General features: G+C 47.2%; 1 protein-coding gene across 1 annotated transcript; it reads left to right on the top strand.

Annotated features, from left to right (window-relative positions):
- Window positions 1-1,305: 1,305 nt before the first annotated feature.
- On the top strand, window positions 1,306-16,386 carry LOC310851507 (cytochrome P450 2G1-like). The gene is made up of 9 exons (XM_083754008.1): window positions 1,306-1,795; window positions 7,063-7,225; window positions 7,336-7,485; window positions 8,542-8,702; window positions 9,024-9,200; window positions 10,919-11,060; window positions 12,409-12,596; window positions 13,810-13,951; window positions 15,717-16,386. The coding sequence occupies exons 1-9, from the start codon at window positions 1,616-1,618 to the stop codon at window positions 15,896-15,898; spliced, it is 1,485 nt and encodes a 494-aa protein (XP_083610134.1). The 5' UTR covers window positions 1,306-1,615; the 3' UTR covers window positions 15,899-16,386.
- Window positions 16,387-24,592: the final 8,206 nt, after the last annotated feature.

The following is a 24,592-nucleotide window of genomic DNA, read 5'->3' as shown; positions in this document are numbered from 1 at the left end:
ATATCTGAAGAAGTGTGCATGCACACGAAAGCTCATACCAAGAACTGACTTAGTTGGTCTTTAAGGTGCTACTGGAAGGATTTTTTTTTTGTTTTGACTATAGCAGACCAACACGGCTACCTATCTGTAACTGGAAATATCAGAAAAGCTACATCAAAGAAGCTTGCCCACTATCTTTATGGCCCAGGACTCCTGTCTGGCAAAGCAACTGGGCTGTGTACGTGACTTGTCAAGCAAGAGAAATGAGCAGTAGAGGAAATGGACAGAGATGCAGAGGGTTGTGGGATTTGATCAGAAATTATCGTCAGTACATTAAACCTAGTCAACACAATGCATTCATTGTGGACACAATGGCTTGATGCATATTTTATAATTCCTCATAGTAATCCCACCTGACCCCACACTCTGGATATCTGCACTCCTACAAATACAGTGGTGCCCCGCAAGACGAATGCATCGCAAGACGGAAAACTCGCTAGACGAAAGAGTTTTCCGTTTTGGAGGTGCTTCGCAAAATGAATTTCCTATGGGCTTGCTTCGCAAGACGAAAATGTCTTGCGAGTTCCTGCGGGTTTTCTTCCCTCCCCCCCTTTTCCTAGGCCGCTAAGCCGCTTATCCGCTAAGCCGATAAACCGCTAAAAGTCGCTAAAAGTGCTAAAAGCGCTAATCCGCTAAGCCGTCAATGGGCTTGCTTCGCAAGACGAAAAAACCGCTAGACGAAGAGACTCGCAGAACGGATTCTTTTCGTCTTGCGAGGCACCACTGTAAATCTTACTGCTAGTTCCAGAATTGTTTAACCTCTGTGGGATTCACTTGACTTTCTTGCCAATGGCTACATTAGTTGTTTTTCTTCAAATGCAGTTTTGCAGCCCAGGCCTATGCACACAGAATCATAGAATTGTAGGGGCTCTTAAGGGCATCTAGGCCAACCCCCTGCAATGCAGAAATCTTTTGCCATCATCCCTGCTGGGAGATCCAGCTGTTGTAGGCTGTGCTTTAGTTAGCAGGCCACATTTTGGATACCCCTGTGTTGTTCCTTGTATTAGTGAAGAAAGCTGGAAACTGCAAGCCGAAAACAAATGTTTATTTAGCTGTAACATAGAATACGTTAACCACAAGCAACCTTCCTCAGATTCTGGCTGCTTCCCTCTCTACTCCAGCCAGGCCTCTCTCCAATCCTTGTTCCTTCCAGCCCCTCCACTCAAAGGAGGCTTCTAGTCTTGCAATCACCCTCAAAAAATAAAATTTCACAACAACTTTGGAAGCAATAAGCAATTATCAGGAGAGTCCAAAGGCGGACAACGTGACATTTGACTAGAAACCACTAGATTAAAAAGTTTAAAGTTGATTGGCATGGAAATTGTTTACCCACATCACTAAGAATGTGCACACAAACTCTTGTGCTCCTGGAACAAATATTCACAATCCTGATAACCAGGAAATAGATGATTAACTTTTGGCATAGGTTTATTGGGATTAAAGCTCTCAACAGGTTGGCCTTGTGCAGTTACATAATGCAGAAGGTGGGGCCAAATCCAGCCTTGATTCAGTATCTAGAACCCTGTCAAAATGGGACAGTTGTCTGCACTGGGACAGACTGGTAGTGACCTCCATCATGGACCTGGCCAGCATTGTAACTCTCCTTCTTGTCATCTGCCTGACTTGGCTCCTCATTTCGGCAGCAGTGAGGAGCGTATCGCGCCATGGGAAGCTACCCCCTGGACCCATGCCGCTCCCTGTGATTGGAAATTTCCTGCAGATCAAGTCATCAGAAACTTTGAAATCCCTCCTCAGGGTGAGTTGACGGTCTCTGGGAACCAGGGGCAGAAGGCAGAGTCACTTTTGGTTCTCTGCTTCTCAACCTTAAATTCAGTTCTCAGTATTTCTGGAGAAATTTGCAAACTATTTTTTTTTTTAAAAAAAGAAATCTTCATGGAAGACTGGAAGAAATTTAAAGACTATTTGAATAAGTATTGTAATATTAAAGATATGTAACCACTTGAAAGAAACAATTAGGCCTAGGATTAAAATGGAATCAAATTTATAAATAAGAAAATGTACGATAAGGAAAGCTATGTAATATGATTAGGACTGTGATATGGTCTTTTGAAACTCTGATATTGGAAACTGCTACATATAATTACTAAGAAATTTGGATGGAAAAGATTCGAGGAAATCAAATACTATGTTTATGAAGATGGGTGGTACTTAATTTTAATTAAGTGGTAATATGTTGTATGTATCTTTTTTCTCTTTCTCTCCTATTTTTTGTTTGCTTTTATTATTGTTAATCTTTTCTTTCTTTACTATGTTTATCTACTGAAAATAATAAATATTATTTGCAAAAAAACAAACAAACAAACAAAACTCCATGGAAATTTACCAGCATTTTAGTGCAAATGTCTCCTCATAAACACATTCCCCCTCGCATGCCCTTTTGACTAATGTGCACATTTTTTACAAGTAATTCCCCTGAATATTTCCATTTGCATGCCCCCTTTCCTGTGGTGTCTTCATTTGTCATTGTCTGGCTGGAGATCTACATTGCAGAACCTGGATCCGTGTGCTTCAGTTTGTGCATGGTTTGGGAAAGCGAAAGGTTGGTAGATTAGCTTTCCAATGAAAGCGGAACCAGATTTCTCCCCTGGCCCTTCTGGGAACAGAGCAGCAAGAGCAGCACCCAGGAGTCAAAGGGAAATCCAAATAATTGAGATGCACGGAGGCCTCAGTTTCCCCCATCTCTCTCCTCTTCCATCTCCACCCTTTCTCTTGCACAGGAATATGCTCAAAATACAGTGCTTCCCCAACTAAGCGTCTCTGTGTCCTCTTTGTGGCTTTCTGGATATTCCTGTCTCTCTGCCTCTTACCCAAACACCTTCCTCCATCTCTCTCCTTGTATCCCTGCCTGTCTGCCTCTAGTTGGCTAGATTAGATGACCATTGCCCTGTCCGTCCAAAAGCTTTTATAAAGGAAGACACCTTTGATGAAACCTGCCTCCCCTTCTTTTCATACACAAGGGAAGTAGATAGCAAATTTCTCCCACCCGTTTCTCCCAAATGTCTCCCAAACAGGTCTGTGGACAGCCTACAATGACCCATTAATGTTTTAAGATGATGTAAAATGACACTATAACCTCAATGGAATGTTTATTATTTTTTTGCAGAGACTGTATTAAATTTTATTTTTTTAAAAAAAGGAGAGTTGACACACTTGGTAATCTTTTGCTTCTGATTTCTTTGGATCCATATGTTCACCCGTTTGCCTAATGTTTGCCTGATGCCAACTTAGTTAAATAACACAAAAAAACCCTGTTAGGACTCACCCACTCTTACCTTTGCTCTGCCTTTTCTTGGCACAGGTCTGTTTTTGAAAGCTCCCTGTTTGAACACTTTCCCCATTTTGCCCTGGTGCTTTCCCCATGAAAGCCCGCTCTTTACTACGGAATCGAGCAAACTGCAATCCTCAAAAAACCCAAATTGCTGTTTGTTCCGATTCAGCATTAAAGAGCAGGTTTTCCTGGGAAGGTGCTAAAAGAGCGTTACTGTGAATAGAAGTAACAGTAGCAAATTCACTTGTCTACCTTTGCAAGGTTGTTGTGAGGACCAAATGTTGAGGTGCACTTTCAGCACTCAGCAAGCTAAGCATGATTCTTGCTAACTTCCGAAAGCATTTTTTCTTTTTTTTAAAAAACCCAACTCAACAGCAATCCTACATCTTTCACAACCCTCCCCTTCTTTTAAAACTTTCCAACCTGTTTTGCATTCTGGTAGGCAGCATTTAACTATACAGCATTTAACTATAAGGTCCGTATAGTTCAAGCTATGGTTTTCCCAGTAGTGATGTACGGAAGTGAGAGCTGGACCATAAAGAAGGCTGATCGCCGAAGAATTGATGCTTTTGAATTCTGGTGCTGGAGGAGATTCTTGAGAGTCCCATGGACTGCAAGAAGATCAAACCTCTCCATTCTGAAGGAAATCAGCCCTGAGTGCTCACTGGAAGGACAGATCGTGAAGCTGAGGCTCCAAGACTTTGGCCACCTCATGAGAAGAGAAGACTCCCTGGAAAAGACCCTGATGTTGGGAAAGATGGAGGGTGCAAGGAGAAGGGGACGACAGAGGACGAGATGGTGGGACAGTGTTCTTGAAGCTACCAGTATGAGTTTGCCGAAACTGTGGGAGGCAGTGGAAGACAGGAGTGCCTGGTGTGCTCTGGTCCAGGGGGTCATGAAGAGTCGGACACGACTAAACGACTAAAAAACAACAGGCAGCATTTTGGAGACTCTAAATTTGGATAGAATCCTAGAATTGTAAAGTTGGAGGGGGACCACCAGGGACATCCAGTCTAACCCCTGGCAATGCAGGGATCCTTTGCCCAACATGGGACTCGAAACCATGTGTGATGAAAATGTTGGGTTTTGCTAGACCAGTTGGATCAACAAGTGTTTCTTTCTTTCCCTGCCAGCAAATGGTTAATGAACGGCAGCCTCCGATTGGCCGTGGTTCCAGGAGGGAGTGTTTAAAAGGAGAGGATTTGAGGAGAGACAGGAGAGTTGAGAGGGTTGGTTGAGGTGGGTTGGAATTGAGGTTGGGAGATAGAGTAGGAGACGGGTTGAGCTTGGCTTTAACCATTTGCCTTTGAGAAAGAACTGCGCATTACAGTGGAAATTGTTAAGCAACACACACACCCCCTCAACACTCAGCTATGTTTCCCCTGGTGATGAAATACTGGTGTGTCAACATAGTGAGGCTTTTTGTTCAGGTGTTGCTGGCATCATATTTCATAAATGTCTTCATTTATTTAAATATTTGTACTCCTACTTTTTTTGTTCAATAGCAGGATCCTCACGGCAGATATAACTCACCTTGTTGGAGGTCTTGTGGTTTATTTTCCCCTTCAAAGAGAAATGAATCAGGCAGCTGGGAGGATTTTGTTCCCCCCCTCAAGTAATATTTATCGAATTTTCCACTTTTATCATATTCACATTTTGTTACATAATTCTATAGCTTATTACTCGATAAGAGCATTGACTTCCTTACCTCCCTCTTTCTGACTTCCACACATCTTTCTATATTCTTCTCATTTCTATTATCACTTATTTACCTTCGATCTTATTCCAGTATTTCACCTTGAAATGGGTAACTCAGTTCCTTATATTTACATTACAAAACATTTCAATTCAAGCCTACAAACGTTTTCAAATGTTTACAATTTTCTTTCGTGTAAAATATAAACTTGTTCCAGTCCTTTTGAAACAGTTCGTCACGCTGTGAGGAGGATTTTGAGCAGCAAAATGGTCCACGAAAAAAGGATTAAGTGCCTGGGAATACCAGTCGCTGCTTTAATCAAATTTGCCCTCCCTGCCAGCACCTGCTTTTTTAAAAATAAAAGTGTTGGATGATTCATTCTCCCACCTGATATGGAGTTTGGCTCTATATGAGAGAGAATGCTCATCTGGCTAATGAAACCCTGAAGTGGGACTCTGAGCCAGGTTTCATAGAATTATAGAAAGGGACAATACCACTGTATTGTTGTTTAGTTGTTTAGTCGTGTCTGATTCTTCGTGACCCCATGGACCAGAGCACGCCAGGCACTCTTGTCTTCCACTGCCTCCCGCAGTTTGGTCAAACTCATGTTCATAGCTTCAAGAAGACTGTCCAACCATCTCATCCTCTGTCGTCCCCTTCTCCTTGTGCCCTCCATCTTTCTAAATATCAGGGTCTTTTCCAGGGAGTCTTCTCTTCTCATGAGGTGGCCAAAGTATTGGAGCCTCAGCTTCAGGATCTGTCCTTCCAGTGAGCACTCAGGGCTGATTTCCTTCAGAATGGAGAGGTTTGATCTTCTTGCAGTCCATGGGACTCTCCAGAGTCTCCTCCAACACCATAATTCAAAACCATCAATTCTTCAGCGATCAGCCTTCTTTATGGTCCAGCTCTCACTTCCATACATCACTACTGGGAAAACCATAGCTTGAACTACACAGACCTTCATGGATCACTGCCTTGCCATGGCGAAGGGGCTTGAATAACTCAGAGAAGCTATGAGCTATGCTGTGCAGGGTCACCCAAGATGGACAGGTCATAGTGGAGAGTTTTGACCAAACGTGATCCACCTGGAGCAGGAACCGGCACGCCAGTCCAGTATCCCTGCCAAGAAAACACCATGGACAAAGAGAACAGGCATTCTGTGTATATATGACTGTAAATAAAGCAGTTTTAGAACTACGATTGACTCTTTCTTCTGCTATGATATGCCAGAAGACAAGTGTGCTCCTCTCAGGAGGCAGGGGTCGCTTATCACCAGTCTCTCTGGACTGAGGGAGATTTACGGCTAGGGAGGACCACCAGAGAGATACCCCTGAGTCTTGGGAAGTTGGTGGCCTTCCTGGGCATGTTTCCAACAAATATAAGGGGGGTGGAGCCAATAGTAAGCATGCAGTCGGCTACGGAGCTTAACCCACCAAATAACTATGAGTTCCCTTGATCTGGAGGCTAAACTTCTGTGGATGAACCCTGGAATTGCATTTTCAGCCTAGAGTCACGTTTTAGAGCCTTCTGGGTCAGAGGCATTGCAAAAGACAACATTAAAACCATTTCTGTCCACACACCACAAGAGGGTTTAGTCAGAAATGACATTTAATCTTGCAGAACTGTCCCACGAGCATCTTGACACTTGCAGAGCCAGTCTGTGTGAGACATACCAGTCTCAAAATTTTATCCAAACAGGAATGAAAACTTGCTTTCATGCATTTTGTCCCCTTGCTTGATAAAGTGCATTTTGGTGGCAGGTAGAGGCCCTCTGAGCATGCGCCGAAAGCCTCCTGCCTGGCATCTCTCTCCTTCCCACAAAATAAGAGTCTGAGGGAATTCAGTGAACAGATTTTAACACAGAGATGAATGTTCAAACCACCCTGTTGGATCAGGCCAAGGGCCAGCCTGTTTCCAGCATTTATACTGTCAGCTGTTGTAAGAGTGCCAGTGAATTTTAAGAAAAAGAAGCAGTGGATTAAAGATTGTTCTGTTTTTTAAATTTTAAAAAGTAGCCTTTGGCCTTCCTCCTGTGCAGCTGCGCGACAAATACGGCCCAGTGTTCACCGTCTACTTTGGAAATCGCCCGATTGTGGTCCTCTGTGGACATGAAGCTGTGAAGGAGGCCCTGATAGACAAGGCAGAAGAATTTAGCGGAAGGAAAACCAACCCCACGCTGCAAAGGACCTTTGATGGTTATGGTGAGGAGGAGGAACCCAGGGTGGTCTAACTTGCAACACAGGAGTCTTACGTCTGCTGTTTCCTGGCTGCTATTCAATCCCTCTCCCCTTTCTCCTCCCCATACCTGCAGGGGTGGTGTTTTCTGAGGGAGAGCGCTGGAAGCAGCTGCGACGCTTCTCCCTCACCGTCTTGAGGAATTTTGGCATGGGGAAAAAAACAATTGAGGATCGGATCCGAGAGGAAGCTCAGTTCCTGCTGGAGGAATTTCATAAGACCAACCGTGAGTAGGCCAAGTGAAGGGCAGGGAGGAGGAGGTCAGCAGCCCCAACAGGCTGGGCAGAAACACGAGCTCCGAAGCCCAGACAGGCTGGGGAAGGGAACGCTTTTTGTCCCAAAGGCAATGACAATCTCTGGGCTCAAGAAAGATAATAGGCAGGGAGGAAAGAGCACATACATTGCCTCTCAAATAACAGATAAGTAGAGATAAAGGGGGACACGGGTGGTGCTGTGGTGTAAACCACTGAGCCTAGGACTTGCCGATCAGAAGGTCGGCAGTTTGAATCCCCACGACTGGGTGAGCTCCCGTTGCTCGGTCCCTGCTCCTGCCAACCTAGCAGTTCAAAAGCAAATCAAAGTGCACGTAGATAAATAGGTACCGCTCCGGCGGGAAGGTAAACGGCATTTCCGTGCACTGCTCTGGTTCACCAGAAGCAGCTTAGTCATGCTGGCCACATGACCCGGAAGCTGTACGCCGGCTCCCTCGGCCAATAAAGCGAGATGAGCACCACAACCCCAGAGTCGGCCACGACTGGACCTAATTGTCAGGGGTCCGAGCAACGGGAGCTCACCCCGTCACCGGGATTCGAACCGCCAGCCTTCTGATGGGCAAGTCCTAGGCTCTGTGGTTTAACCCACAGCGCCACCCACATCCCTAACATGCATAATACTATTATACAATAAAAGTAGAGTTTGGAATAGTCCTCTGTGGCAAATATGCAATGAAACATGGTTGGGAGGCCTAGAGCCACAGCACAAATTGTTTAAAAGGCCTGGGTGAGTAAAAAGGCGTTCCCCAGATGCAACAAAAGAGAGGCCATAATGATAGCACTGAGTGAGATCTCTAGGAAGGCTGCTCCATAGCCAGCAAATGTCTTCATTCTAGTAGCCTGGTCAGCAATAGGTATCTTAAGTTCTGGGTGGGGACTGCAGATGATCTTTTGACAATAGTTTGGGAGAGGACTTTTCAGGTATTCCACAGTTCCTCACACTTCCCAAAGTATCGTGGCCCCTTCAGCACAATGCCTCTTCCTTCTTTTCCTCTGCCCTGGCATTGCAGAGAAGCCTTTCAACCCCACCTTCACCCTCAGCCGCGCCGTCTCCAACGTTATCTGCTCCATCGTCTTTGGCGACCGCTTTGACTACGAAGACAAGGATTTCCAGGCCCTGATGCAGATGATGAATGAAAGCTTCCGGGAGATGAGCACCGCCTGGTCTCAGGTACCCAGTCTCAAAGCACACAGAGCACAAATCCATTTCCCAATCAGACACCCTCCTGATATTGTTGGAATGGAGCTCCCATCATCTTAATCATCCCTGAGCATTGGCCTTGTGGGCTGTGCTCTGTGCCTGATGGGATTTGGAGTCTAAGCTCATGTGGAGAGCAGAAGAGCACCAGGCTGGACAAGGGTCTGAAAGCCAGCCGTAGTTTATAACAGCTGCTGGTCATCTAGTGGGGCCTCCTTGGCTTGCAGGGATGTTCTCATGACCCTCAGGAGACATTCCTGGTCAGCTGCCGGTGCCTTTTCTTTCTTCTTGCAGTTCTATGACATGTATGCCAGCATTCTGAAGTACTTTCCAGGGCCACACACCAAGATCTATGACCTTCTGGAAGACATGAGAGCCTACATTGCCAAGAGAGTGAAGAAGAACAAGGAGACCCTTGACCTCAATGCCCCTCGTGACTTCATTGACTGCTTCCTCGTCCAGATGGAAAAGGTATCCTTGTTGGCCTATGACATGAGGTGGGATTTCCACAGGGAGCTGTAGGGTTAACACAAGGATCACTAACTCACACATCACTTACAAAGAGATGTGCTCTCTGGTCTGCCACAGGGGCTCTGCAGATTCTGCTGCTTGCTAGCACACCTTGCTGATAATACACTCTGCAAATGCTTCATGATCAGGTGTGCCACCGTTTCAGTCACTGGTGAACCTAGAGTGTGCTAGGCAAGCATGTGAAATTATTGTGCAAAGTTCAGTGAATGCTGCTCACCAACTGAGAGGCCCCTCTAGGCTTGTGCCTTATTGCACTGGGTGAATTGTGTGGCAAGTTCCCGCCCCACCCCCAGTGGAAATAACGACACATGACACGTTTATTAAGGTTAATGGGCTAAATAAGGCCACAACTTTATTGGTTACAGGTGAAGAGAGGTATTGGCTTAGACATTGGTCCTAACAGACTATATCTGGCTTCAGCCCGTCTGCTAGAAGTCTGGGAAGGGTTAACCACCAGTAGGGGGAGTCCTGCTGATGCACATCAACTAGGAACTCTCATGGGGTCACCAATAGGGGGCGTGCCTTAGGCCCTCACCTCCCCAGGCTTCGGACAGGGCCACGCCCCCCGGAATCCTTTATCGGACCACCCGTCAATATGCAGGGCAGGTGCTGGCACTACCTCCCCTCTTCCATCTACAGAGCAATACCAATACCTAACCGCCAATACCAAGAAAGTTGTGACGATTTGCTATGAGGTAGGCGAAAACCAAGTGGCTGGTGCCAATTTGCCAGGTGGAAAAATTCCTACCAGGCCACTCAATGGCGACCAACCAAGGTCCATAGCAAGGTCAAAAACCTTATAGGGCGGTAGGGTGGGAAAAGCAGGAACAGCTGGCAGCTGCAAAGAGGGAGATCCCTGGCCGTGTCCTGGTTTAAATAGGGCAGGCCACACCTCCAGAGACAGCCAATTTGGCTGGCCAGGAGCTGAAGCGGTTGGGAACACCCCCCCAATTGCGCGGGGGCTGGGTTCCAGCCACCGTGCACGTGGTGGAGCCGTGAAGCCGCAACTCCAGTTCGCGTGACAGACCTCAGCAACTCAGCATTTTGGCTAATCTACTTTATTTACATATAAACACACACGGAGCACTGCAACATGGCTCCCTCTCTCTCTAGCATCAGACAGGAAAGAGAAAAAGAACAAAGGACAATAGTCCCACTTCACGGAATACAGTAACACAAACATCCTGTCTCTGTCACTTCCCACCCTGTGGAGTTGAAACATATACCGTCATGTGATAGACAACAATCCCATGACTGCAATCACGGAGCAGGAATTCTAACATACAGAAGACCTTTTTGGTAGTCACACCCACCCCGTGGAAAGCCCTCCTGGAAAAGGTCAAAGAGTTCCACAGCTATATAATTTTTCACAGACATCTAGAGGCAGCCCTAGTTTGAGAAGCTTTCACTGGTTGTTGTTGGTTTTCCGTATTTTTGTTGGAAGCCACCCAGAGCGGCTGGGGCAACCCAGTCCGATGATTGGGGCATAATAAATTTATCACCATTATCATTAATGATCTGATGGGGTGACATGTGTCCAGCTTGCCTAGTTTCTCTTCACCCCCATCAGACAGAGGCAGCAGCCCTGAAGCCAACTCCCCCTTCTTCTCACCCACACGGGGGTATCCTGATGACATTGGCTTCCTGTCTGTCTTCAGGAGAAAGGCAACCCGTCCAGCGAATTCAACACCAAGAACCTAGAACTCACCACACTCAATTTGTTCTTTGCTGGGACGGAGACCGTCAGCTCCACCCTGAGATACGGGTTTCTGTTTCTGATGAAACACCCCGAAGTGCAAGGTACGGAAGGGAACCAACACACTGCCGCCATGCTGATTAAAGCCCAACCTAGCCTGTTGGGGGGTGGGGAGTGAGTAAGTAAGGGGGAGATACGGCAGAGGTGTGTAAAATTAGGCTTGGTGTGGAGAAAGTGGGTAGGAACAGTTCTAACCCAACAGAGCCATCCAGTGAAGCTGAATGTTGGGAGATACACAGTGATGAACTATGGAACTCACCGACACAAGATATTCCATCTGAGTTGAATTAATTATTGAATTGAATTGAATTTTATTATTACAGTTACAGATCAGTTCCGGCTCACTTACAATATCAGGAAAATCATAAAACACAACAGGAATTCATTGAATTGCAATTGGGTATAACAGAGACAATTCATATATAGGGGCAGTTAAAAATATATATTAAATCTTGATCACTAAAATATAACCTAAAATTGTCATTTAAAACCTTAATCATTTTGGTAGTACAGCTTGTTCCCTAAGTTTTATAGCAATCACACAGAATTTGGCCACCTTAGCTGATCTCTAGGTCCTTGTCCTCTACCAGGAGATCTAGACATTGAAGTTCAGACCCATTTGGAGATTTTTGTATACTGTAACAGGAGTGATAAATACCGAGCGTGTATCCCCGTAGAAACGGCAGCGTAACAAGACATGAGAGACAGTATCTACCTCCATCAATCCGCAGGGGCAGACTCGTTCCACGTAAGGTTTGCCCTCGAATCTGCCCTGCAATAAGGCAAATGGCAGCACGTTGAATCTAGCGAGGGTAAATGACCGTCTGTATTTGGGTATTTGTAATTTTGACAAATAATTTGCTGGGGTAAATCCTCTCCCATTATCTTTTATTGCTGGGTGTTTATTCATCTCCCTCACGTGGCAGAATTTGTAATTTTTTTTTACACCTGTCTTGTTTTATTTGCGTAAGCTGCCTTCAGTCTGGAGAAATAAAGAAACATTTAGCTAGGTTCAAGCTGAAAACTGAACTGCGTTTTGGTGCTAGAAATCTTAAGTATAGTCATACCTGGGGTTAGATGTGCTTCAGGTTGAGTGGAGCGCGTTACTTCCGGGTTTCGCCGCTCACGCATGCGCAGATGCTCCAAATGACATCACGCGCATGCGCGGAAGCAGCAAAACACGACGGGGCTCTGGAATGGATCCCGTTTACATTCAGAGGTACCACTGTAAACGGATAGCTCAGGCAGTGGACTATGAGACTCGGGGTCATGGATTCAAGCCTCATGTTGGGCCAAAGATTCCTGCATTACTGCGGGTTGGGCTAGATGACCCTTGTGGTCCCTTCCGACTCTGATTCTCTTACCCTTCTCTGATCTAAATGCATTGGACAGCAAAAATGCACCAGGAGATTGACCAAGTGATTGGCCAGAACCGTGCCCCCAACATTGAAGACCGGAGCCAGATGCCTTACGTGGACGCTGTCATTCACGAAGTCCAGAGGGTCAGTGACCTCATTCCCATGAACGTGGCCCACTCTGTGATGCGCGACACTGAATTCAGAGGCTACATCATCCCTAAGGTATCAGTTGTGGGGCAGAGGGGAGAAAAAGTGTCTGGGACACAAGAAAATGGGTGGTTGTTGTTGTTTAAAAGAGATTAGCAACATTCACAGATTGGCGCCTTGCCACCAACATCTGCCCGCAACATTTGAGTCTTCATCTGACACAGAATCCACCTGTTGGAGGCAGCATGAGGTGATGTTGGCTACTGTTATTGGCGGGTATTTGGCAAAGGAAAAGGACTGGACGCCCTCCAGGAGAGTCTTAAAGATTTGCCAATCCGTTAGGCAGCCAGCACCCACCTATTGCCCTCTAGGTGTCTCGCATGGCCATGCTGGCTGGGATTGACCTCTAGAGGGCACCAGGTTGGCAAAAGCTGCAAACATAGCACTTAAAAACAACAAGAACACAACAGCCAATCCTCAAAGGATGACCAGGGCCCAGCTGGTAAAGTCTCAGCTATTTACACGGTGCATGGGGACTATAGCGGTCAACTTACAGATTTGAAAATAAGGGACCAGCAGCCTCAAAAATTACGGATCAGCAGCCAAAATAAGGGATTTTCAGAGCACAGCTATGTTCAACTTCTGAGCCCCTCCTAGCCAAAGGCAGAAAGCCCAGCCAGCAGCCAAGCAACACAGTTGGAGCTTCCCTCCTCCCTGGTCAGCAGGGAGGGAGGGAGAGGAGCTGCTTCCTTTGAATCCCGGGAAATTTAAGGGACATCATCAATAAGGGACAGCAGTGGGACACTGCGCTGGGATAAGAGACTTTCCTGCCAAATAAGGGACAGTTGACAGCTATGATGGGGACACATCTGTCCTCCAACACCTGGCCTCACCCTCCGGACATGCCGCTTTAAGCACCTGGCTCACTCTGCCTAATGGCAAGACTGGACCTCCTCTTGGCTTAAGCTGAACTACCGCCAGAGGTGGAATGCCTCCCTGACCCCAGACGGATGCCCACAGTGATGCTTCTGTAGAGTGGGGGGGACGGGGACCTGTAGATCAACTGACCATTTGACCAGATTGCATGAGATTTCTGTGGGTCAGTTACGCATGTGGTGCCTTCACATTCAGGCAGGGCAGTCTGTAGATGTCACAGGGAGGAGTTGGCCGGTGGTCGAATGTGGCTGGCAATCCACCAGTTGAGAGAAGGGGTGGAGAGCTTCTCTCTCTCGACTTTCCCTGAATCGTTGCAATTCTGACCTCAATATTCTCTCCATCTTTTTCCTAGGGGACAGAAATCTACCCTATGCTCCACACTGTCCTGTTCGACCCCAAGAAGTTTAAAAGCCCATTTGCTTTCAACCCAGAGAACTTCCTGGATGAGAATGGGCGCTTCAAGAAGAATGACGCTTTCATGCCATTCTCCTCGGGTATATAATATTTATTTATTTATTTCTACCCCTCCCATCTGGCTGGGTTTCCCCAGCCACTCTGGACTGCTTCCAACAGAATATCAAAATACAATAATCTATTAAACATTAAAAGCTTCCCTAAATAGGGCTGCCTTCAGATATCTTCTAAGTGTGGTGTAGTGGTTAAGAGCGGTAGTCTCGTAATCTGGGGAACTGGGTTCGCGTCTCCGCTCCTCCACATGCAGCTGCTGGGTGACCTTGGGCCAGTCACACTTCTTTGAAGTCTCTCAGCCCCACTCATCTCACAGAGTGTTTGTTGTGGGGGAGGAAGGGAAAGGAGAATGTTAGCCGCTTTGAGACTCCTGAAGGGGAGTGAAAGGCGGGATATCAAATCCAAACTCTTCTTCTTCTTCTTCTAAAAGTCTGGTAGTTGTTTTCCTCTTTGACATCTGGTGGGAGAGCATTCCACAGGGCGGGTGCCACTACCGAAAAGGCCCTCTGCCTGGTTCCCTGTAACTTGGCTTCTTGCAGCGAGGGAACCGACAGAAGGCCCTCGGTGCTGGACCTCAGTGTCTGGGGAGAACAATAGGGGTGGAGACGCTCCTTCAGGTATACTAGACCAAGGCCTCCTCTTAAACCAGATTTCCTCAACCTCGGCCCTCCAGATGTCTTGAGACTACAATTCCCATCATTCCTGATCACTGGTTCTGCTAGCTAGGGATCATGGGAGTTGTAGGCCAAAAACATCTGGAGGGCCGAGGTTGAGGAAGCCTGTCTTAAACACTTTTTTATTTTTATTTTGGAAATGAGAACCTCTCCCATCCTCTCCTCCTTCACTTTTTGAAGTTGTGAATGTTGGACTTGCATTCGACCAAGCGACTCTTCCGGAATCGCTCTTCTCTGATGTAATTAACGACCTGAGCCTCTGATAAGGCTCCAAGCACGTTCCCCATTCTGCAGAGTATCCAGCACAGGGAAGGAGCTGAGATAGCATGAGCTACATGCTAAGTCTTTTATTACTAAGCTACGCAGACAGAAAAGAAATATATCCTCTCTCTGTGAGAGCAGAGTGCAACCAAACAAAGGATCAGGAAACCAGTAACGTCACACCCATCTCCCGTGAGACTTCCAACAGTATGGAATCTCTGGAATGTAAACAGAGTCTTGTGACTCCAAGAACTGCACAGTGGCAACAAAGAGAAACTAACAGTGAACCTGGGTCTCCTACAGAAAACAAACCTTCATTGCACTGTGGCTTTTTACTTGGTCGGTTGTAGTGTTTCCACAAACCCTACTCCCTAACACGCACCATAATAAATAAATGTGGGAATGGGGAGACGTTAATAACAAATATATGGGCAAAATCTGCTGGAAGGAAGTATTGGTTGTAGGTGGGGCTGCCAACTTTGGGCGGCCAAAGTAAGGAACAAGTCTGGGGTTGGAGGGGGGAGACAATTGCTTCCTTTCCAGCTCTACAATTCTATGAATCTATAAGCCCATTTTACATACACAGTCTGAAGAAATACTTCCTTTTGCCACCCTAGATCTCCTGTCCCTAAGTTTCACTAGATGACACACACGCTCACACAAAGAGATCTGCCAAAACAACAACAACAACAGGGTTTTAGTCCTATAAGAGAGGAAAACTCCCCTCCCTCCATTCACATGGATTTCAGCTGTTCTATTCATATCCCAAGGACGTTGGACTTGACCGAAACCTGGCCTCTAACCCCAAAGCCCATGTCTTCCCTCCCTGCTGATTCTTCTTCCTTTCGCCTTGCAGGGAAACGGGTGTGTCTGGGTGAAACGCTGGCCCGAATGGAGCTCTTCCTTTTTTTCACCACCACCCTGCAGAGATTCCGGCTGAAGCCCCTTGTGGACCCCAAGGACATTGACACAACCCCCCAGGAGTCCGGCTTTGCCACCATCCCGCCCTTCTACAAGCTCTGCATCGTCCCGCGTTGAGTGGAGACCAAATCTTTCCTCCCCTGCCTCTGTGCTCTTGCACAAGCTGGTCTCTCTGGCTGCTCAGGGAGAGGGGAGGGGTCTTCTTCCCTTTCCTGGCCCTCGCCCAAGGGCTTTTGAAACGGGCGTCTTCAAGATTTTGCTCTCAAATTAGGCCTCGTTGCTACCTGTGGACTGGGCTTCCTTCGGCTGGGTCTATGCCTCTCTGCGTTTATCATCCTTCTTTCCCCATTGCTGCCCTTCCCATCCTCTCCTCTGCTGAGCCCAAAGAACTTCAGTGCCTCTTGAATTTCCATCTCCTTGCAAAATGTGTTTAAGCTTTGACCTTACGCCTGAAAAGAAAAGAAAATCTTGCAGCATTTGCTACTGGACTTGTTGCTTGTTATACGCTGGCAGGTCCCAAGAATTGACATGGTAGACCCCCAACCATGGCTCCTGCCCTGTTGCTGTGGACTTTTAAATAAAGCATGATGGAAAGTGGGCGTAAAGCCAGGTGTCCCTGTTATGTGGCATTCACACAAGACAAGCAAAGGAAGTACTGCATTTTTTGCTCTATTAGGCGCACTGGATCATAGGACGCACCTACCGTATTTTTTGCTCTATAGGATGCACTGGACCTCAGGACGCACCTTCTTTTAGAGGGGGAGAACAAGGGGGAAAAATATCTCTCTCTCTGCTCAGCGCCCCTCCAGCAAAGCAGCCCCTCCCATTTCTCCTCCCGCTTGGCTGAAGGGGCGCTGCACAGCTCTCCCTCTCTGCTGAAGGCAGGAGAGTCTTGCTCTCCTGGCATCAGGCAGCTATCCCTGAAGCCTGGAGAGCGAGAGCGGTTGGTGCACACTGACCCCTCTCGCTCTCCATGCCTCAGCGAAAGCAACGCGAAGCCTTGTGGAGGGGCTCCCCCTGCGCTTCGGAGGCTTCGCGTTGCTATCTCTGAAGCCAAGGAGTCTGCATTTGCCCCGTAGGATGCACACACATTTCCCCTTAATTTTTGGAGGGGAAAAAGTGCATCCTATAGAGCGAAAAATACGGTAGTCTTTAGGGGAGGAAAACAATAAATAAGAAAGCAACGCAAAGCATCCTGAGCTAAGAGGGAGCGCTCCTCCATCTTCACTCAGGAGGCTTTGCGGGGCTATCCCTGAAGCCAGGAGAGCAAGCGGGATCTGTGCGCCCCGATCCCACTTGCCCTCCTGGCTTCAGTGAAAGAAAGCCTACTGGCTTTCCCCCCCACCTCCTGCAAGAGCCACGCGCTCTGTCCCTTCCCCCATCTGCAAAAGCCAGGGATAGCCACGCGAAGCCTCCACAGGGCAGTGGGATGAAGGCTCCCTGCTGCACTGCGGAGGCTGCGCACGTATCACTGTGATCCCGCTGGCTGTCCTGGCTTCTTGCTTGGCTGCGCCCAGCCTCTCCTGGGCAAGGGGAGCCTTCATCCCCTGCCCGTGAGAGGCTGCGTGTGGCTAAGGCTTCCTCAAGAGCCGCGCTCCCGTTAAAGAGCAAAGCTCTTGGGGGCTTTTCCCGAGGAGGGAGAAGGGCAGCCCCTCTCCCTCCTCGGGGAAAAGCCCCCAAGAGCCGCACACATGCTCCACGTGGCTCTTTAAAGGGAGCGCTGAGCAGAGCCTCCCGCCTGCATTTGCTCCATAAGACGCACACACATTTCCCCTTACTTTTTAGGAGGGGAAAAGTGTGTCTTATCGAGCGAAAAATACGGTAATTTACATGCAGGCCTCCTTTGATGAAAAGGTCTAAGCTCAACTTTGCTCCTAACACCTATTCACCCCGTTTCTGTTCTTCAGCACCCAACATGACTCTCATAATATAGTGGCATCATCAACTAGTACGGAAAAGGTTTTTGTTTTCTGTTTGCAATCAAAATATATTTTATTATATACCATATTGGCCCGAATATAAGCCGCACTTTTCCCCCAAATTGCGACCGTGAAAAGTTAAAGTGTGGCTTATATTCGGGACTTTACAATATCACTGCTGAAACAGCTGCCCACAGGGGGCGTTGGGGGTGCAGGACAACAGCAGCTGTCCCAACTGCAGCTCCCAAGCCTCCCCCAAACCGCTGGAAAGAAAGGGGAAGGGGGGAAGGCCATCAAAGCGACGCGGCTCCCCTCCACCCCAGAGAGCAACCCGGGAGCGTGGGAGAATGGCACCCGTGGGATTTTCTTCTACATTTGCCATTTATAGGTGTGAGTGCCTGCGGAATTTTAAGGGAGTGGCTTATCTTCAGGTATTGCCTTTTTTCCTACTTCCCCTCCCTTGAATTTTAAAGGTGTGGCTTATTTGCAGGTGTAGTTTATATTTATACAGTAACTGTACTTTTACTTGGGTTGTTTTTTTATGAGTTGGTTTTTCTTACCTAATTTAGTCACACGCAGCTGCAAACCTGAAGTGTGCTTAACTTTCATGGATCTAGGGGTCTTAGTAGACCACAAGCTGAACATGAGAACAACAACAACAACTTTATTATTTGTATGCCGAACAACAACAACAATAACAACAACAACAACTTTATTATTTGTATGCCGAACAACAACAACAACAACAACAACAACTTTATTATTTGTATGCCATCCATGGGCCATCAAACTGTGTTGCCCAAGCAACTCTGGGCGGGTCCCAACAGAATACAGTGGTACCTCAGGTTAAGTACTTAATTGGTTCCGGAAGTCTGTTCTTAACCTGAAGCGGACTTTCCCATTGAAAGTAATGGAAAGTGGATTGATCCGTTCCAGATGATGAAAAACACCTCCCTAAAACAGCAATTTAACACAAATTTTATTGTCTAACGACACCATTGATCCATAAAATTAAGGCAATAATCAATGTACTGTACTATAAAATAAGTAAGACAGTATTTTAGATGGAAAAAAATAACATTTTTTTTCCCTCTTTCGTGCACTGATGATAGTTAGTTTGGATGGAGGGCTTTTATCCATTTCTGAAGTCACACGATCAACCAGTAGCTGAACTGGGTTCCGCACAGACACAAAAATGAAGTCACAAGCCACAGTCACAAAAGCGAAGTCACGAGTCAGTCCCATAAAATGAAGAACAAGTCACAGTCAAAAAACTGAAAAAGCCGCACAAACCTAAACACAAAAAGGAACCAGACGATGAAAAGCGACCCCTAAAACAGCAACTTTACATGAATTTTACTAACGAGTTCATTGATCCATAGCATGAAATACAGTGGTGCCCCGCAAGACGAACGCCTCGCAAGACGGAAAACCCGCTAGACGAAAGGGTTTTCCGTTTTGGAGGCGCTTCGCAAAACGAATTTCCCTATGGGCTTGCTTCGCAAGACGAAAATGTCTTGCGAGTTCCTGCGGGGGTTTTCCCCCTCCCCCCCTTTTCTTAAGGCCTAAGCCGCTTAACAGCTGATCCGCTAAAAGCCGCTAAACCGCTAATAGTGCTAATCTGCTAAGCTGTCAATGGGCTTGCTTCGCAAGACGAAAAAACCGCTATACGAAGAGCCTCACGGAACGGATTAATTTCGTCTTGCGAGGCACCACTGTAAATAAAACAGTACAAAATGAAAATGTGATATTTTTTTCCTTACCTGCGCTGATGATAGTCATTGTCTGGACGGGGGCTCAGGGTCCTCTTCCACAATCACAATCGGCTTCGCTCCCGGCATTCGCGGAGGCCTCAGAGAACTCCGGCGGCTGGAGCCCAGTCGCGGAGCCTCTGCAGGCCCCGCGGATGTTGGGGCTTGGATCCAGGCAGCGGCAAGGCTTCTGAGAGCTTGGACAACTTAATTCCTGGTTACAATTGTCCGTAACCCAAAAAAGTGTAAGTTGAAGTGTTTGTAACACAAGGTACCACTGTATTAAAATCATGATAAAACATCAATCATTAAAAATGTCCCTAAACAGGGCTGTCTTCAGGTGTCAGTCAACAGTATGATGCAGCAGCAAAAAAATCTAATGATATTCTAGGCTGCATCAGCACAAGTAAGAGCTGTTTGACAGTGGAAGGGTCTCCCTTGGGAGGGTGTGGACTCTCCTTCGTTAAAGGTTTGTAAGCAAAGGCTGGCTGGCCATCTGTCATGGATGCTTTAGCTGAGATTCCTGAATTGCAGGGGGTTGGACTAGATGACCCCTGGGGGTCTCTTCCAACTCCACCATTCTATGACTCTTAGATTCTAAGACTAGTAGATCAAGGGAAGATGACCTAACCTTGGGAGAAAACAGTGAAGACCTGATGAAGAGAGCACAGCAGAGGTTATATTTTCTGAGAATCCTTCGGAAAAACAATCTCTCAAAGGACCTGTTGATGGCATTTTACCATTGTACTGCGGAGAGTGTATTAACTTACGGTCTGTGTGTGTGGTTTGGGAGCTGCACAGCCAGGGGAAAAACAACACTATCCAGGGTTGTAAAGACTGCAGAGAGAATAATTGGGTGCACTCTTCCCACCTTGGATCAAGTCTATGCTTCCAGGTGCCATCAGAAAGCTGCATAGATAGCGCAGGATAGTGCACACCCCGGAAATGATCTCTTTCAGCTTCTGCCTTCTGGAAGAAGGTCCAGGGTTATAAAGACTAGGACTAGCTGCCTGAGAAACAGTTACTATCCAAATGCGATTTTGGTTTTAAACAAAGTGTAAGGTAGTGTCTATGGGACATGGGTGGCACTGTGGGTTAAACCACAGAGCCTAGGACTTGCCAATCAGAAGGTTGGCAGTTCGAATCCCCGCAACGGGGTGAGCTCCCGTTGCTCGGTCTCTGCTCCTGCCAACCTAGCAGTTTGAAAGCACGCTAGTGCAAGTAGATAAATAGGTACCGCTCTGGCGGGAAGGTAATGCGCTGCTCTGGTTTGCCAGAAGTGGCTTAGTCATATTGGCCACATGACCTGGAAGCTGTACACTGGCTCCCTCGGCCAATAAAGCAAGATGAGCGCCACAACCCCAGAGTCGGCCACAACTGGACCTAATGGTCAGGGGTCCCTCTACCTTAAGATAGTTTCTGTGGGAGTACCGTAATTTTTCTCCATAACACACAGTTTTTTCCTCCTAGAAAGTAAGGGGAAATGTCTGTGTGTGTTATGGAGGGAGTGCCTACGGATGGCGGGGGAATCTGCTGCAGTCGTGAGCAGTCCGTGGCTTGCTTTGAAACAGCAAAGCGGGTGTAAGCGGCTCCTGTCAGCGAGCCCAGCTGGGGAGAAGGGAGATAAGCAGAGCGGGAGAGGAGAGGAGCTGCTTACATGAGTGTAAGTGGCTCCTGTCCGGTTGGCTGCTTTAAAACAACCCCATGCTCTCTGTCCCTGCCTGCAGTTTTTTGCTGTCCGATTTTGGATTAGCCACTGTAGGGGCTGTGTGTGTGTGTGCTTGAGCTATCGTTCTCCTCCTCCTGCTTCCCTCTCCCAGCGCCCCTGCGACTTTAGGATTGATACTCTCTGTGTGTGTGTTTTGACCTCACTGCGCTTGTTGGGGGAGAGTGTTGGTCGCAATTTTTCTTGATTTGTCTCAGAGTGGTTACTATCGTGGTTTCCTTTATTTGTCTTAGCGCGTTGCTATCTTTAAGTGTGAGTGTGAGCGTTTCGGCAGCTGCCGAGCCGGGGAGGAGGGAGAGAAGCAGAGCCTGCTTGTTTTAAAGGAGCAAAGCGGGAGAGGAGAGGAGCCTCTCCTGCATTATTAGCAGCTGTTGGTTTGCAAGCCCCCTCCACAGAGGCTGGCCCCTCTCACTGTCCTCGGAGCTTGCTTACCGGTAACCTCCTCTGGCTGATATCCAGACAGACCAGGGAGATTTTGATAGGCGACATTTTCCCAAGCGTGGGTAAAATGCACAACCCCTCCCTCCTGCTTCAGAAGTCAGAAATCTATTTACATGATGTTTATTTCTGACATTACAGTACTAGAGAAAAACACGTCCTTTCAGTTCAGTTCTTCCAGCAGGTCTGACAAACTTCCTGAACATGCGCAAACAGAAGGTTTCAAGTTACACTCTTCACAAAGACTTATCCAGCCTGTGAACGTCCTGGGAAAATCTTCTTTCCCAGAGATAAGCGCATCATGTGGTGTCAACAATCTGGCTGTCTGCAGCGGTGATGTTTCCATATACTGACAGCAGCACCCTTCTCCATACCCCCCACGCGTGCTCCTTGTCCCTTGAGAGCTTTTCCTTCCCTCCCCACTTAAAACGTGGTTACAAATCATGGATCCACATGGATCCTCAGGATTTTTGCACTGGGTCACCCCAAATTCACCATCAGATCACATAGCATGTCCATGGCTACAGCCTGCACCAAAAAACCCACATGCACCCACTGTTTCATGGGGCCGCAATGGCGCAAAAATGTAGTTACAAAGCATGGATCCACATGGATCCTCAGAATTTTTGCATTGGGCTACCCCAAACTCACCGTCAAATCACATGTCTGTGGCCACAGCATGAACCACAAAAATCATACATCCACTGTTTCGTTTAGAATATCTTTTTCTTGTTTTCCTCCTCTAAAAACTATGTGCGTGTTATGGTCAGGTGCGTGTTATAGAGCGAAAAATACGGTATATTGTATTTAATTATGGGGTATCAGAGCTTTTAGAGGGCTAACCAGGCTGGGATAGCTGGGATAGCAGGCTTGTTGGTTTTTGAATGTCTGGTGTAGATTTCTTCAATTTCGTTCTGTATGGGACAATGACAATAAAGATTATCGTATCGTATAGTCCTACTCTATTCTGCCTTGGTCAGACCGCACCTGGAGCCCTGTTCTGTGTGCCACAATTTAAGATGGATATTGACGTGTGCAGAGAAGGGTAACCAAGGTGATCAATGGTCTGAAGACCAAGCCTTATGAGGAATGGTTGAGGGAATTATACCCAATTTAGCCTGATAGAGGAGACTGAGAAGATGACCATCTTCAAATATCTTAAGGGCTGTCATAGGGAAGAAGGAACAAGCTTGTTTTCTCCTGCTCTGGAGGAATGACCAAAACAATGGATTCACGTTACCAAAGAGAGAGAGAGAGAGAGAGAGAGAGAGAGAGAGAGAGAGAGAGAAAGATTCTGACTAAGCATCAGGAAGAACATTAGGACTGTAAGAACTGTTTGACAGTGGAACTGACTGCCACCAGATGTGGAGAACTACCTTTCATTTGGGATTTTTAAGCAGAGGTTGGAGTGAAAGCTCTCCTGTATGATCCCGTATGATCTACTTGAGTTTCCTGCATTGCAGGGGGTTGGGCTAGAGGTTTCTTCCAACTCTGCAATTCTGTGATTCTATAGCGAGGCAGAGATCTTCAGCAGTTCCTGCAGATGGGGAAGGAATATTCCCAGAAATGTTCTGAGAAATGTTGGCTTAGTTAATTCTGAAAGAAACGTACATTGGTAGCTTATTCCTACTGGTAGATGGGGGAAGCAATGGGATTAGGGAGCAGAGAGTGGAAGGCAGAACTGTAGCTATGGGGTTTGGGACTTTGTTATTTAGTCATTTAGTCGTGTCCGACTCTTTGTGACCCCCTGGACCAGAGCACGCCAGGCACTCCTGTCTTCCACTGCCTCACGCAGTTTGGTTAAACTTATGTTCACAGCTTCAAGAACACTGTCCCACCATCTCGTCCTCTGTCATCCCCTTCTCCTTGTGCCCTCCATCTTTCCCAACATCAGGGTCTTTTCCAGGGAGTCTTCTCTTCTCATGAGGTGCCCAAAGTATTGGAGCCTCAGCTTCAGGATCTGTCCTTCCAGTGAGCACTCAGGGCTGATTTCCTGCAGAATGGAGAGGTTTGGTCTTCTTGCAGTCCATGGGACTCTCAAGAGTCTCCTCCAGCACCATATTTCAAAAGCATCAATTGGGGGGTGGGGACTAGCCGCGTTTTTTGCCCCAGTTGAAGCCTCCAGAGAGGCATCATTGAGGCTCCCAGCCTGTGTGTGTGTGTACACAAATGGGTAGGGGTGCTGCCAAACGGGGTCTTTGACCCAGGTGAAATAAAGTCTAGTGTCACCCCTGGTGGAAGGGGAGAGCCAGTGTGGTGTGGTGGTTAAGAGCGGTAGACTCATAATCTGGTGAACCGGGTTCGCTTCCCTGCTCCTCCACATGCAGCTGCTGGGTGACCTTGGGTCAGTCCCACTTCTCTGAAGTCTCTCATCCCCACTCACCTCACAGAGTGTTTGTTGTGGGGGAGGAAGGGAAAGGAGAATGTTAGCCGCTTTGAGACTCCTTCGGGTAGTGATAAAGCGGGATATCAAAGCCAAACTCCTCCTCCTCCATGTCCCACTTCAACTCTTCTTAAATATACTGGGCTGGGTCCATGCTTGTGCCTTTATTCCTCCAGCTGCCCTGCAGATGGATATTCCTCGGCAGGGGCTGAAATTCTCCAACAATTTGGGGAAGGATCAAAAAGTGTCAGAGAACATCCCAGGACTGCCAGCCTAGCTCTGCGGGAAATGATTTAGTGTGCTTCTCCATTCAAGGCTGATTGGCTGGAAAGGGGGGTGGAGTATCTCGCTGTCTAAGCAACGTGCACAGATTACACAAAGCAGATGATGGTTTTGGTGGCTTTCCCTGCTCATTTTCCAAGCAGACTAAATTGTGGACCATTTGCTGATTATATAACTTGCATCGAGGGCTGCCAAGTGGCTATGTACCGTATTTTTTGCTCTATAAGACTCACTTTTTCCTTCCTAAAAAGTAAGGGGAAATGTGTGTGTGTCTTATGGAGCGAATGCAGGCTGCGCAGCTATCCCAGAAGC

The sequence above is a fragment of the Podarcis gaigeae genome (genome assembly GCF_964106915.1).
Source record: "Podarcis gaigeae genome assembly, chromosome: 8".
In the NCBI taxonomy this organism is placed as follows: domain Eukaryota; kingdom Metazoa; phylum Chordata; class Lepidosauria; order Squamata; family Lacertidae; genus Podarcis; species Podarcis gaigeae.
Note: the sequence above shows the minus strand (reverse complement) of the source record. Positions and strands in the feature narration are given on the sequence as shown.

Excerpts from the sequence above, each read along its gene's own strand:
- LOC310851507 (XM_083754008.1), top strand. The coding sequence starts at position 1,616 with ATGGACCTGGCCAGCATTGTAACTCTCCTTCTTGTCATCTGCCTGACT. Across the intron at positions 11,061-12,408 it reads GAAACACCCCGAAGTGCAAG|CAAAAATGCACCAGGAGATT; the intron begins GTACGGAAGGGA and ends TGCATTGGACAG. Across the intron at positions 13,952-15,716 it reads TTTCATGCCATTCTCCTCGG|GGAAACGGGTGTGTCTGGGT; the intron begins GTATATAATATT and ends TTCGCCTTGCAG.